Source organism: Poromitra crassiceps (assembly GCF_964638095.1).
Source record: "Poromitra crassiceps genome assembly, chromosome: 12".
Taxonomy (NCBI): Eukaryota; Metazoa; Chordata; class Actinopteri; order Beryciformes; family Melamphaidae; genus Poromitra; species Poromitra crassiceps.
The window spans coordinates 17,452,798-17,467,568 of NC_139632.1; the positions used below are offsets into that span (position 1 = coordinate 17,452,798).

At 42.4% G+C, this 14,771-nt stretch overlaps 2 protein-coding genes across 2 annotated transcripts in view; one reads left to right on the forward strand and one right to left on the reverse strand.

Moving 5' to 3' along the window:
* The window catches only part of LOC310786625 (serine/threonine-protein kinase STK11-like), a 30,276-nt gene extending 28,376 nt beyond the window's left edge, over positions 1–1,900 (reverse strand). Inside the window, exons 1-2 of the mRNA XM_083647862.1 lie at positions 1,807–1,900; positions 375–1,274 (exon numbers count right to left, since the gene is read on the reverse strand). Coding sequence (XP_083503988.1) covers positions 375–646 — 272 coding nt within the window. The 5' untranslated portion in view covers positions 647–1,274; positions 1,807–1,900. The remainder of the gene's footprint in view (positions 1–374; positions 1,275–1,806) is intronic.
* Positions 1,901–5,573: 3,673 nt separating this feature from the next.
* fstl3 (follistatin-like 3 (secreted glycoprotein)) lies at positions 5,574–11,388 on the forward strand. The gene is made up of 5 exons (XM_083647836.1): positions 5,574–5,796; positions 6,315–6,500; positions 8,764–8,979; positions 9,139–9,366; positions 9,671–11,388. Exons 1-5 carry the CDS (start codon positions 5,727–5,729, stop codon positions 9,721–9,723), a joined length of 753 nt encoding a protein of 250 aa, XP_083503962.1. The 5' UTR covers positions 5,574–5,726; the 3' UTR covers positions 9,724–11,388.
* The last annotated feature ends 3,383 nt before the right edge of the window (positions 11,389–14,771 follow it).

Genomic DNA, 14,771 nt, shown 5'->3' on the forward strand with positions numbered 1-14,771 from the left:
ACGATATCAGCAATCATATGGGTATCAACTGATGTCATTTTTTTATGTATTGTATCGGTGCGGTGAGCAAAATAACAGCAATGTTAATATCGGTTATCGTATCGGCCGTATCAATTTTCATATTGAGAGGAAACAATGCTATGATTTATGGGCTTTTCCAAATGTTTTGGAAATAAAGGAAGGACATTACTTTTTCAAATTCAGTGTTTACATGTGTTTTTCACTATGTTCAAAATGTTATCATCGAAACGTGTTTACAGATCATATCTACATCTGTAAATATGGGTTATCCGCCATAACAGCAATGTTAATATCAGTTATCAGTATTGGCCAAAATGTTCATGTCGTGCAAACCAAATTACGATTTAGCATACTTTTTGACATTTGCCTCTCCATTGGGGATCCTTCTTAGCTTCTTTTTCTTGAGGATCTTGACAGCTCTCCTGCACAGCGTTTCAGAGTCAAGCATCTCTTTAACTTTGCCATAGGATCCCTCGCCGAGCAGGTCTCCCATCAGGTACTTCCCTATCAGCTTGGCCCGCCTCCGTCGAGGCTGGTAGATGACTTCGGCAGAGTCGATTCTGTGGATGAAGCCCATTAGATGGTTCTCCAGGTAGTCCATGTGCTGAAGATCCTCTGCACTCATCGCTGCACCTCCAGCGGTGCTGGGTTTCAACAGGGATGTCACTCACAGGTACAGTAAAAGCTGCTTCACAGATTGTAGTATAGATGGTTCAATGCGTGTAGGTAGTACTAAATGCAAGCTGTAAATGCAGGCTGATGTAAAAGTAACAAATGTCAGTCAGATATTTATGCGTGTGAGAATTATGAATGTCAATGCCTGCTATTTAGCCTACTGCCAGTTCTGTACTAAGAAAGATACCCAATTGAGTCAGACAAGATATGGATGAGTGCCGTTGCGATGGCATAAAGTCGGGATCTGATAAGAGTTTATGGTCTGGATTTGTGTGGGTGATCTCTGATAGTTCAATGTGGTTTGTTCATCTCAGCCATGTCCCTGTAAGATTGGAGATTCCCAGTCACATGATGTCTCCATTCTTCTTCTTGAGATGTTCACTTTGGTCTAAAAGCAGGAGCTTAATGTCCTTAGCTTAGAAGTTTGTGAAGTATTTAGCAGATGGTAGTAAGCTGTCCCTCTGTCTCATGCATTGTGTTAGGGAAAGGTGTTGCTTCACTGGCAACCATAGATATTACTGTTAAGTTCCATGTAGGCTGACAACCCCTTTGAAGATCTCAACACCAGGCTCCAGGGTCTGTGGATGATCACAAAGTTCATGCTGTAATGTTAACACATCGTTCACACTGCCTCAATGCATGCTGGTTGAACTTTAAAAAATATACAAGTAGGCCTATACTCATTTGTTAAACTATAGCTCTGGTTGAGCTTTAGTGCAGTTTCAATGGAAACGTGTTAAGCTGCTGCTGCAAGCATTGTTGTATGTTTCAGGTTTGCCAGTGGCAACTTGACCGTGGGCCACCCCGGCTGGCACTGGAATGGTAAGTTAATGAGCAGCTATCTGTACTCTGAATTATGCAAGCTGCCATGCATTAGCTCGTTGGCTGGCTGATGTTAGCTACTCTATAAGTTAGCTAACCATAAATTAGCGGGGCTTGCTAGGTAGCTAACGTTAGCTATCTGGCTAACTTCAGTTAGCTATAATTATTACGACTGTCGCCTGAATGCATGTCAACTGGACATAATGTGAAGCTATCACATGAAAAATATGCAATGCAAAATTACAATTAAATAGTAAATTTGACAATTTGTTCACCAGTGTTACTTACACATAGCCTGAGAGGGTAACTATCTAGCTTCGGTAGCTAGCTGCTGGAAACGCTTCCAACTTGTTTACATACGCCGTCGCCATGCTTCCGCCGCATGCAAATCTGAATAGACCGCAAAGCATTGTGGTATTGAGGACAATACAAGCTACTGTAGGCTACAAGGTTGGATAAAATAAAACACTTGCCTTGTTTCAGCGGGCCTTTCCTGGAATAATTTGAGTCCATCCATGGTGTAAGCAAGTATGACTAGAAGTTTGTTTCTTGCAGAGGCCACAGGATGTTTTGCAGAGTAGGATGGATCCCCTATGACACAATCTACTGGCAAATCTATTATATAGCCTAGCTAAATACAGAGTAATATAGAAATTAATTTTAAAAACAATACAAAACAGTATAGGCTACAATAGAATCCTCTTTTTCAGGACGTTATAACATAACATGGTGGTTCTCAAAGTGGGGTCCCCAGGTCCTTGGGGCGGGGTTCCAAGGGGTCCCCAGTAAAAATGTAAATAATTTATTTTCCCTAGAATTCGGGTTTCATACACTTTATGTAGTCTAATAAAACCCCTAAAAGTGTTATAACCCTCCCACTGGCCTGATGTTGGGGTCGTTAGACTGATTGGGTGCACCTGGGCCCACTGCACTCATCGGGCTTTAAGACCTTCAGAGCATCCAGTCTCTCTCCATGCACCTTTTGTTCTGTTCTTTTGTTTAATGTACTTTGTGTTGTCTTGTCTAGTTATTTTACCTTAGTTTTAGATAATAAATTGTAGTTTTAACTTTTACTTTGAGACCTTTAAGACCTTCAGAGCATCCAGTCTCTCTCCATGCACCTTTTGTTCTGTTCTTTTGTTTAATGTACTTTGTGTTGTCTTGTCTAGTTATTTTACCTTAGTTTTAGATAATAAATTGTAGTTTTAACTTTTACTTTGATGTGTGACTCCTGTCATTATGTTAGAACGACTAGAACCCACCCCAAGGAAGTAACAAATGAGGGTGTCATACACCAAAGTAAAAGTTAAAACAGCAATTTACTAACTAAAACTAAGCTAAAATAACTAGACAGCACAAACTAACTACATTAAACAAACTAAAAAGAACAGAACAAATGGTGCATCGGTGGGTTAGGTTAGGGTTAGGGTAGTCTCGCTGGCCAGCCTCCTCTTAGGGTTAAGCCCAATGAGTGGGAGGGTCATCACAAAAGATAAAATCAGCTGGGGGACCCAGGGACAAAATCTTATCAAATGGGGGTCCGTCCGTGGTCTAATTTGTGTCAGTTTTGGAGTCCTTGACTGACATGAAAAGGTTTGAGAACCACTGTTATAACATATCAACTTCCACCACTAGATGGCAGTACTGTTTTTGTTTTCCATGTCCAGTTGCAGCTAAATGTATCACAGACCCAGCTACACACACCTGCCCTGTCAAAGAGATGCACTCCACTGTATTTCAGATTTGACACAGGCACCCATGGTTTCTTCAATTTCATGCTAACCCACAGAGTTCTGCCACTTGAAAGAGTCTAGTATTTCTCAAAGATGGGACACAGTAAGCTGTGCCCTAATAAAGATCATACACAAGTGGGTACTCCAAATTCCCCACCATGCTGTATTCATTTGTATGGCTCGGCAGTGATGATCCAAACCATGTGAGGAGATGAGTGGATCTGCAGAGAGCCAGTGAAGAGGCAGGCCACCCACAGCCACCGCTCACTTCTCTCTCTTCTTCTTCTCTCCTCCCCTCCTGGGTCAGGCAGCATTCCTCCAGTGCCCTGGGGACCCCCGCTGCTCTGTACAGCAACAGCAGGCAACATCATTCACAAAGACTCCGATACAACAGCATATGCTACGTTCATTTCCCCCCAACGATCAAAGGGAGAGCATAGAAACGGTGACAGACAGATGGGCAGATTGACATTACTTTGGCATTACTGCATCTTCCCCAGAGTGTGTGGAGGTGAATGAGTGCAGCATGAGAAAATAATGACGAAGCCCGTTAATTTTTTTAAATAGTCAAACAGTGATAATGCAGATTAACTGGTCACGTCTAGTGAGTCATTTTTTGAGACATAATGCTTGATTAAATATATATTCAAAAAATGTGTTGTTCCCACAAATCCCATGATAATCTCCAGACAAACCAGAAATGTGTGCATGGACCATGTGGGTCATCAAAGAGACCACCGCACATGAAATACTATACACACTGTCCCTCTCAATACCGTATCCACAGTATGCAACCTAATAACCTACTGTTGCTTTCTGATCTTGATGTCTGGGGTCTGTGTCTCTCACTTGGTGGGCCTCTCTCTCTGTGTTTGATCACGGGCTGAAGACAAGGAGCTAGATTCAACTTCTCTTGATAAGGTCCAATATGGCCTTGTTTTTGAACTTGAAAAAGCGTGCCTATTATTTTGCTCAAGGGCAAGCCCCCCTCACTGTGAATATTTTTCTAACCACATCTATAGCATGAAACACCAGCATGAACATGTGAAACGAGATAGTCAAAGGAATGGGAATGACAACACTGGAGAGCTGTATTGAGTTCATTTATTCAAGTTCTGTAGTTACGGTAAGTGCATTTTCAGCCATGTTCAAAGTACAGATCATGCCAGGAAGCATATAGGAAGCATAGTACAAAGCCAATAACCTCCTCAAGCCTTGAAATGTGGTAATATCCTATAGAATGTAGCCTATACTTATTTATACTATTGCGAAAATTTGGATTTTACTTTTACCTACAATGTTATTACCGTACATTATCTTTATGTTTACCTATAAGTAAAGGATCTGAGTATTTTGAGTCATTTTGTCATCATTGTCCTTATCTTCTCATATTCCATTATTCAAAACGGCACTATAATGTTTTGGGAAGGGCATCTGAACCTCTGAAAAGTCTTTGGACTCAATAAAAACACCAAAAACTAGATTCCCGGAACACTGAAACTATAAGGTGAACATGTTTCTGCTGTGGTGCTACTCTTCCTCCATATTTACACTACAAAGAAGCACCATCTAGGCTTAATGTTGTTTCACTTTGCTTCAAAAGATTATCATTTAAAAAAAAAGTGAGATGGAAATCACATCAAAGCATCTATTTTCTTTAAGTCATTTTCCTCTCAAAACCACAGCATCTTAAAAGACAAGGAAGAAAACTGTCATTATCAGAAAGAATGTGATTTGTAAGGCATCGAAATAGACTTTGAGTGAACGATTTCAGAAGACAGATCCTGATCAACTTCACCGTTTTCAACACTGTTTAATACAGACATCCACGACACGACACACCAGACTAATCAGAAAAAAGGGACAATATTTAGTGACCTGGATTGTTTCTGACATATTCACTTTCACAAGATATGCTCACAATATTTGTCCCAAATGCTTATCAACAATCTTGTTCATATTCATCTAACAGCTAAATCTTCACTCATTTAGTTCAATAAACTGCAAAAAAAAAAATCAATTGTGTATGGATAAATGTGTTTCTGAATTCATAGAAGCACAACTGATTGTGAAAATGGCTTCAAAACACAAAACCTTTTCCAAGACTTAATTACCCTTTAATGAATCTAATATGGCGTGAAAAAGTTTTGTGAGGTCATATAAGTGGCCAGCGTCTGTCGCCGGAGGGCATGGCTCATTTCCCGACTCTGGAAATTGAGTCAGAGTCCAACTGTGTCCTGCCCTGGCTTATTATTGGCTGAGAGGATCGCCCATCCCAGCAGCCCAATTCCATCTGGGCTAAATATTTATACAGAGGGGGAACGACATGACTTATCCACAACACACTCATTCACGTAAGGGAGAGCTACTCCAGGAGAGTGATCCACTAGATCCCAGAGGCACACATCACTTGCTAAGATTTGCCAGGGAAACTTCTCAGAAAACTTTTTGTACTTGCCATTTTGAGAGAACACAATGAGATTCTTGATTTCTGTTTTCGGTGTGGTTCTCACTTTGTGTCAAATTGGGAGGAATCCTGTTAATGGTGAGTGGACGTAGTATCTTCTTTTTTTTTTACATTTGTGATTTGTAGGTCTTTGAAAATGGTGACATGACCCCTCTTGTATGAACTATTTTCAGGAAATACACATTCACATATTGTAATGTTTGTTTGTAAAGGGACTGACTTTTACCTGACACTTTTAGAAATGTGGTGTAGCCTACTGTCTCAAATGCACATGTTATTCTCAAAGAGAAAAAGGATAGGCTGGAATAAATTATGTTAATCTATGAGACAGGATATGCAGGTAATGTCTGTAAAAATCTCCTAATAGTTGCATTAGTTAGCCTGGATGATGTGTATTTTAATGGCTATTGTCTACAAGGAGTAAGTCATGTGCACAGTAATTCAGAATGGTAACATATATCTACATATCGTATTGTAAAATATATCAACATAATGTGTTTACTTAAAGATGTTATCATTATGTTCTTAGTCTCCCTCTCTGCCATGTGTTTGTGTTGGAGTAATTTATGTAGGCTATGTTTATGATCTCTCCACAGCTGGGATGTGCTGGCTGCAGCAGAGTCAGGACCAAAGGTGCGACATGGTGCTGATGAGAGAGGTGACCAGAGAGGAGTGCTGTGCTGGGGGCCGGCTGGACACCGCATGGTCCAACACTAGTCTGCCCATGAATGAGGTCAGCCTGCTGGGCTTCCTGGGAATCGTCTCCTGTAAACCCTGCAAAGGTAAACACAGTTTGTTTTATTTGCCAAGTACATTAAGCACAAGAAATGAGTCACCTGTGTATTGCGTGTGCTTATCACCCACAATTTACAACATTTAGTTGGCTCACATTGGATAGAGCAGACTGGATTAATATTTGCATATCATTCGTTTGACAAGTTGGCTTTCGAAAATGCAATGGAGGCCAGGGAACAGTTATTACTCCTTCCCCCTAACTAACCAAAGTGTGGAGTGGTTTCACTATTCTGCGGTCATTGTGCAACCTTCGACGCACATTTATTTCAGGTGGTTCCTTCTATGAAGTCGCTCTCTGAATAAACACTACACTGAATTACTGGCCTGAGACAGCTACTGTCAGACGGCACTTAGAGGTAAGTACTGGCAGGTGGAAGATAGGAAACTATGATGGCATTTTAACGGTGCTTATCATCGCGTAGGTATGGTATTATTTGGCAGACTTTAAGTTGCAATTGACCATGTGTTTCTGATGGACTCACACAGGGTTTGCATACAGAGTCCATCTAATGAGAATGTATGTGATCGCTGTATTACAGTAAGTATTTTCTCAAAGGGCAAACAACGTTTGCATCGAATGGCTCGGGTCTCTCTCTGGAGAGTTGGCGGAAGTTGATTTGAACCGAGTCATTTACTAAGGTATTTATACAGTGAGTTCCGTGTGAAGCTTTTTCACAAAATGCAGCAGTGGATCTAGGCCAGGCGTTCCATCTAACTCCACCCAGCTGTCCTGAGACGCTTCCTCTGTTGGAATCTCAGCAAGGTTCATTCAGGTTCACTCAGAGATAAATTCTGCTTTCATACGGAGCACTTGCTCATGCAATCATTGGCCAAAATTGTGAACTATGCTATGATGATAAGTTCCAGTAAAAAGCCAGCTAGTGGCAGATTTAGGAAAATACACCCGACCACAGTCCCAGGTTTTTCTGGCCTTGTCGCGTGGCTTAGAGAAACAGCCCCGATTATTTAGATGAGGGTTAGGGTTAGGGTTAGGTTAGAATGTGCTGTCGGACAATGTTAGCTTAGGTCATCAGGTCAAATTACAGAGAGTGTCAGTTGTTTCAATAAACCTGTAAAAAGTAAGGAGACCATAGTCAAAAGATGCCTGCAGGTTTCTAAAGAAAAGACAAATCTGTATGTGCATAAAAATGAACTTTAATCTTACAATCACATTCACAGCCTTATCTGATGGAGCTACGATCTCATGGCAAATTAATGAAATTGCCAGACTCCGATAAGAATGCAATTCCCTTCTACGGCTGCTCTATCCTTCCTCCTCTAATTCATTGTGCGTTAGATTTTTTCCTGTCCTGTTTGCCTCCCTGAGCAGAGTAAGAACATTCATTCCTGCAGACTCCGGAATGCCTTCCACATGCCATCGTCTGGGATCCATAATGTGCAACACTATCTTGATCATTTGGCATATTCTGTGGGAGGGAAATGTTAGCATGACACCTTTCATGTTGCTGAACGTTTCATTGCATGTCATCGTACAACTGAGAGAAAAATTTGCTGGAATCTGGAATAACACCTATAGAATTATAAGATTCAATTGTAGTCTCATATAGTCTATCAGAGAGAGAGCGAGAGCGAGAGAGAGAGAGAGAGAGAGAGAGAGAGAGAGAGAGAGAGAGAGAGAGAGAGTTCAGTAGAAAAGAACAGAGAACAGGAAATTAAAGAGAAAGGAAATCGGTTCCTGGTGGTGTACAGGATCTTAGGGACTGGGCGCTGATCAGAAAGGTCCTGGGAAGAGGGCTGTGTGAATTGTCTGGTGTTGCCTCTCTGTGCTGTGTAGGATTACAGTTCCTCCTGAGCTTTGACGTGATGATATGTTAGTGGAGCCCTGGGCTTCCTCGTTTCAGACCCATCTCTCAGCCTGTAAACGTCTCTGACAGCTCTTTGAACTCTGTCTGCCTCAAAGCCCCCTCTGTCCCTCTGCAGGGGCTTAGCCCAGTCTGGGTGCAGCAGTACAGATGGATCTGACTGTTATGAAAACACACCAACCTCACATTCCAGCAGGCGAGACACCCCTGTGTGTGACCGTCAATAAAGATATGTGATTATTGTAAATATTGTGCAAGGTAAAAAAAAAAAAAGTGATGGTGTGGGAAAACCCCTGCCTTCATGCTTGCTTTGTAGGAAAATGCCTGTGGATCACCTGATGTCTGCAGACTTGTTAGTACAGTAACATTAAGCCGGCACTGCGCAGTGATCGCCCACATTCAACACATTCTCATTCTGCTTTTGCAGAGACTTGTGAGGGAGTGAAATGCAGCCCAGGCAAGGTTTGCAAGCTGAAGACCGGAAGGCCCCAGTGTGTGTGTTCTCCAGACTGCATCCACATCTCCAAGAAGCACGCGGTGTGCGGCAGCGACGGCAGGTCGTACAAGGACGAGTGCGCTCTGCTGATGGCCCGCTGCATGGGACATCCCGACCTGGAGGTCATGTACCAAGGAGAGTGCAAAAGTAAGCAATCTGTATACTTGAGTTGTACATGCTTAGTGCTTCATTTCATGGATTCAACGCTTCTTCTTCTTATGTATCTAGCCTGCACTGCTTCCAAGCTATTCTACTGTACTCAACATGTGACGTTTGACGAACTGTCCCTGTTCATGTCCTGTACAGAGTCGTGCTCCAATGTGGTGTGTCCAGGCACTCACACCTGTGTGACCGACCAGACCAACAGTGCTCACTGTGTGATGTGTCGCACCACGCCTTGCCCCAAACCCATCACAAGTGACCAGCCCATCTGCGGCAATGACAACATCACCTACCCGAGTGCCTGCCACCTCCGCCGGGCCACCTGCTACCTCGGTCGCTCCATAGGAGTCCGCCACTATGGCCACTGCAACAGTAAGCCTCCTGTGGCACTGTCTCCTTCTCTCTGTTTGTCTGCCTGTCTCTCTACCTCTCAAATATGTACTTCGAATCAGTGAGCCAATGGTGATTTTATACCTCTCATGCAGTCCCTTAAACTTCAGAAACATTCTGACTCTCGTTCTGACTCTCTCTCTCTCTCTCTCTCTCTCTCTCTCTCTCTCTCTCTCTCTCTCTCTCTCTCTCTCTCTCTCTCTCTCTCTCTCTCTCTCTCTCTCTCTCTCTCTCTCTCTCTCTCTCTCTCTCTCTCTCTCTCTCTCTCTCTCTCTCTGTCGTGCAGATCCCCCAAGGAAACCTCAGGATTTGGAGGGCAGTGAGGAAAATGCAGTCTAACTCCCCGTGCAGGAGATGGGTTGGTTCAACAAACCTCTCTACGTGTCGCTCCACTAGCTTCCCATTAGTCTTTTTCACTTCCCACCCAATTCACCCATTTTGTGTCTAAAAGGCAGGAAGTAACACGGGTGGAAGCAAAACATTAACGAGGGCCCCCGTCACTGGATCACCTCAAATGGATTGGAAGTTGGAAACCCTCATTAATGCTTTGCTTGCACCTGTGTTACCTCCTGCCTTTTAGACACACAATGGGTGAATTGGGTGGGAAGTGAAAAAGGGGAATGATGACATCTTTTGATTGAGTTCACTCCACTCACGCTACCCTTTGTACATAGAATGACAATACATTTGATATGGGAGATCCTATTGGAAGACATACTGTGGCGCTACTGCCTCTTCCATAAAAGCAACCTAAGTGGTTGTTGTTTTTTCCAATCTGTGTTTGATTGTGAGTCAAGTTGTAGAATGAAGGGTGGATGACGGCATGTGTCTTGAGAGAGTAAGGTGTTATGGGCTCTGTGGGAGATGTGTGCATATTGTAAATAGAATACCACTGCTATTTATTGGAGAAGGTATTAAGCTCTATTTATGGTTTTATCCTGTATACAAATCCGTATATCCGTAGAAAAGCTGGTGCAAGAATTGTATTTATTGTGTTATTTTGTTTGTTGTGTTTGTATAATAATGGTCACTGGCATTGCTTAATTTTTTACAGGTTTTTACCGTTTTTACAGTATCCATTTCCCACACCCCACACAAACAACCTCTTTTCCTCTATAAGCAGTATGGCAAGCAAGTCTAATGTGTTTGGAAACTTGATAGCACATTACAGCCTGCCAATGTGTCTTCAATTCACCACAAGCAAAAACAGGACAACTGCAGTTAATCTTGTCTGGCTTTTAGGCTTTGTCCGGAGGTGAAGAGGGGATTCAGCCCAAACAAAACTGGAGAGTATCTCCTCTCCTGTCTCTCTGTCCCTTCTTCTCTCTCCCCCCACACATGTTTACTCTGGATCCTGATCAAAACTCTGGGCCACCCGTCGACCAGTAAAATTAACAGTTTAGTTGTGTCTGTAGGAGTTTTATAAGAGTGTTGGTTCAACCCCAAGCCCTCTACAATACCTCCTCTGTTGAAGTCTTGGCTTTGTTTAGTCCATGTATTTTCTAGGTCATGCCAGTTCATTCCGACGCTGTTTGGCTGCTTTGAAATGATTGGGAGTTTTAAAGAACTTCCTGGACAGACAAATGCAATTAGCTTCGTCTGATTGAACGCTAAATGAAATTTGTCTGGGAATGGAGCACGACTTAGGCCAATTGAACCCACCTGATTATAGGCCCACTGCCATCACAGATGAATGTATCTGTTCATTGTTGACACTGCTGCCCCTATAAAAAAAAATAGATATCTATACAGATGGCCAATCCTCAATGGTCAAAGTGATCTTATTAAAAATTGAAACTCAAAACAGATGTTGTCCACATGCTTTTAACAATCGCTGTAGTGTATTACTGAACATTTTCATGAAGCACGCAGATTATCTTGTAAATAACAGTCTCATGTGCCTGTGTATGTACTGTGAAATTTGAATGACAAATGCATCAACTTATTTTTGTATTTTTGTACTGCCATTTAAAAAAACAACATAAAGTATAATATTTGTCACAATCTGTCTTGTTATTTATTTTTTTACTTATTAATATATAATTGGTTAAAGTGTGGAACATGCTCATCCTCATCCAAAGCCATTGGTTCTCATAATAGACAATACTCACAATTTACTGTAACTGTATATGTATATACCTGTGTGTGTGTGTGTGTGTGTGTGTGTGTGTGTGTGTGTGTGTGTGTGTGTGTGTGTGTATACAGTATATATATATAGTCATATATACAGTAGTCTTCATACACTGCATGCCAATTCCTGTCACCCAAACGATCATCATGGTGATATAGTTGTGTCTGGGGTGTCTCAGCAGGCAGCCTGGGGCTCAGTGTGTGCGTGTCAGTAGTTGGGCCTCCTCTGCTATGCGTGCAGTGGCTGGGTCTCCTCTCTGACCGACCTTCTCAAGGCCTCTTATGGGAGGCAGCGGAGAATCAAAGCCAGGCCGAGCAGCTTCTCTGCCCTGTCTCCCGGGGGATGTCCCCCTGCTCCAGATTAGGTGGGAGCGGTGGTGAGTCAAAGATGGAGGGCGAAGGAATTGAGGAATGAATGTTTCAAAGTGCAGAGGCTCGGGCACTGACTCACTTTCCTGTGTGAAGTACCTCCCTTGTTTTTCTCTCTCTCTCCCTGTCTCTTCTGACTCCTGCACTGCGCCATGCAGCATCTGGTTCAACTTTAGGGAGATGTTTATATTCCTGTCCAAGTACCCTTTTATTACATTGGGAATGGAATTAGATGTTTTGTTTGTTTGCAAAGGGAAAATAACAATGCCACCGAGGGGCTGTTTGTTGTCGTGTCCTCACATACAATACACGAAAATTAGCTTTCTCTTGAATTTATTTTCTATACCTTCAAAATAAAATCATGTACAGTATTGAATTGTGCAAAGGAATGTGTAGCGCACTTTGACACCACAGCTCTCTAACACTGGCACACAAACATATGAGTCAGATCCTGTCATCAGGCACACAGACATGGCCTCATTGTGCCGCACCGGAGTTGATTTTGTTTGGGCAAATGGAGGCTTGTCGATGAGTTCAGTTCAGTTTCTCATCATATGGAATAACATGAGATATACGGTATTCCAGATAACTGCTTAATCTATACCTCATGTAGGATAATATCATTAATGTCCAAGGCAATGGTTGCCATACCTTTATGGAGTCTGAGGTGTCTGTAAATTCTTTTGTGACCCACACAATAAACCCACCAAACCAAAAACCAATGTCTCTGGTCATACTTTTTATAAGGTGGCAACCCATGAGGAATTTGCAATCAACACCCGTTGGGATAAGGAGTTTGGCACACCTTGGGGTACATATCTTGAAATGACTGTGGTCACAAACAAAACAATGAAAACAATTAAGACAACAATTTTCATACATTTTAAGAATCCAGGAAAACTATCCAAATAGGTAGATACAGTAGTTCAAAGCAAATAAAATCCTGTAGTCAGTATGACTCTGACAGGAATAGCCTAATCCCATATATCATCACGCTGCAGCCCGTCTGACGTCGGCTATGATGCGCCCCCTAGTCACACAATGGTGGCATAACCACAGGGTAAACGTATGATGAGGCATTTCAAGGCTATTCTAATTACACCAGGCATGAGACCTCAGGGCTTTTTTGCACGCCATGCTCTATATTTCAATCTTTTTTATGCACATAATGGAGTGTTGTGTGGGCAATTAGATAGCAGCTTGACTTCCTGAAACTGGGGAATGGGATTGTCTCTGTGTGTGTGTGTCTAAGCACTGGGTTGGGATTATAGTGTATATCTCTGTAGGACATTCATTGCTGGAGTCTGGATTTTATGCTGTGGGTTGGAGTGTGTGTGTGTGGGGTGTGTGTGCGTGTGTGTGTGTCCAAATTGGACTATTCACTCGTTGACCACTCAATCATAGTCTCAAATAAGCACCCCAATAGCGTTGCAGGCTCCGTTCAAAATGGCCCTACTGTACATGTAGCATAACAATCACAATAAAACAGTACTTGCCTTACGCACAAGTTTGTCGCACTGGGCAATTTGTGTCCTCAAATATTACGTAGTTTCCAATACCGAGCCATTGTAATTATGCCAGAGCCTGTCATTTCTGTTTTTCCGCCTGTCTTTCCCATTGAAAATGGCCATTGTTGTTCTTCCGCTTCCCAGGGTGGAAACAGCACCCTCTCTGCTGCGTCTATGGGTGGAAACCTGTAATTACACATCCGGAAGAACAGAAATTACAAGCTCTGACATGAAAGAAAAACAGCTCGGAACTAGAAACTAAGCAATATTTAAGAACAGGAATAGCCCTACTCAACAGACAACAACCTTGTGTGTAAGGCGGTTTTGTTGTGATTGCTACATGTATGAACAAGTAGGGCCATTTTGACCAGAGCCTGCAACGCCATATTGGGGTGCTCATTTGATTGAGGGGTCAACAAGTGAATAGTCGAATTCTGAGGTCTGATTCTAGTGTCTGTCATGAGTGTGTAGTTGTGGTCATCATGGCTGTAGTCCTCACTGATGTCTCACCCACCTCTCTGGGTTTGTGGAGCTCACCTGTTGAGCATGGGATCAGTCTCACACATTGCATCATCATCTCTGGCTGAGTTGTTTATATCCCCGCAAACACATGGAGGGATAATGTGACGCACACACTGACATTTCAGAGATGTTTGCTCATTTAGCTGCGATATGTCAAGCTTCTTTCTCAACACACAACATCCGCATGGTGTCTCATTTCCTCCAAAGCGCCTGACAACGTCCAGTAGACGTTAACAGCCAACAGTTGATCTGGGCTGATGCTGTGATGAAACCAGGCGCTGCAGAGTGTTCGGAGAGACCACCCACGCTCTGCATCACGCCACTGGATCGTAAACAGCTCCGACCCACACATCTGAAACTAATAGATATCAGATCTATCGTCACTCTATCAGAAAATATCTTTCTCAAGCGTTATTTCCCGGATTCACTTTATTTCATGGCATGTCTTTCAATTGTATAAAATCTTCCATGTGCACATTTCATTTAACTTCTGACAAATTATTATCATACTGACAGAACAGGCCATAAATATTAGGGCCTGCCCTAGCCTTTATTATTACATATCTAAACAACTACAAATGATCTTCATGGTCTCTACAAAAGGTAATATAATGTAATTTGTGGCAATTTACACCAATCAGCTGGCTTGTCCTGGTAGATAAATGTTTAACAACCAACTATTTTGTCTGGATGACAATCTAATCAGACAGCACCAATACACAGTAGAATTGTCAGTGCTAATTTCACTCTGAAAATGTTAAAATCAACACTGCCTGCATGAGTCCAATCAACACTAGGCTATTAACACTCAATAACACTTGAGTGTCAAATCAATCAAGACTCAATAACACTCAACAC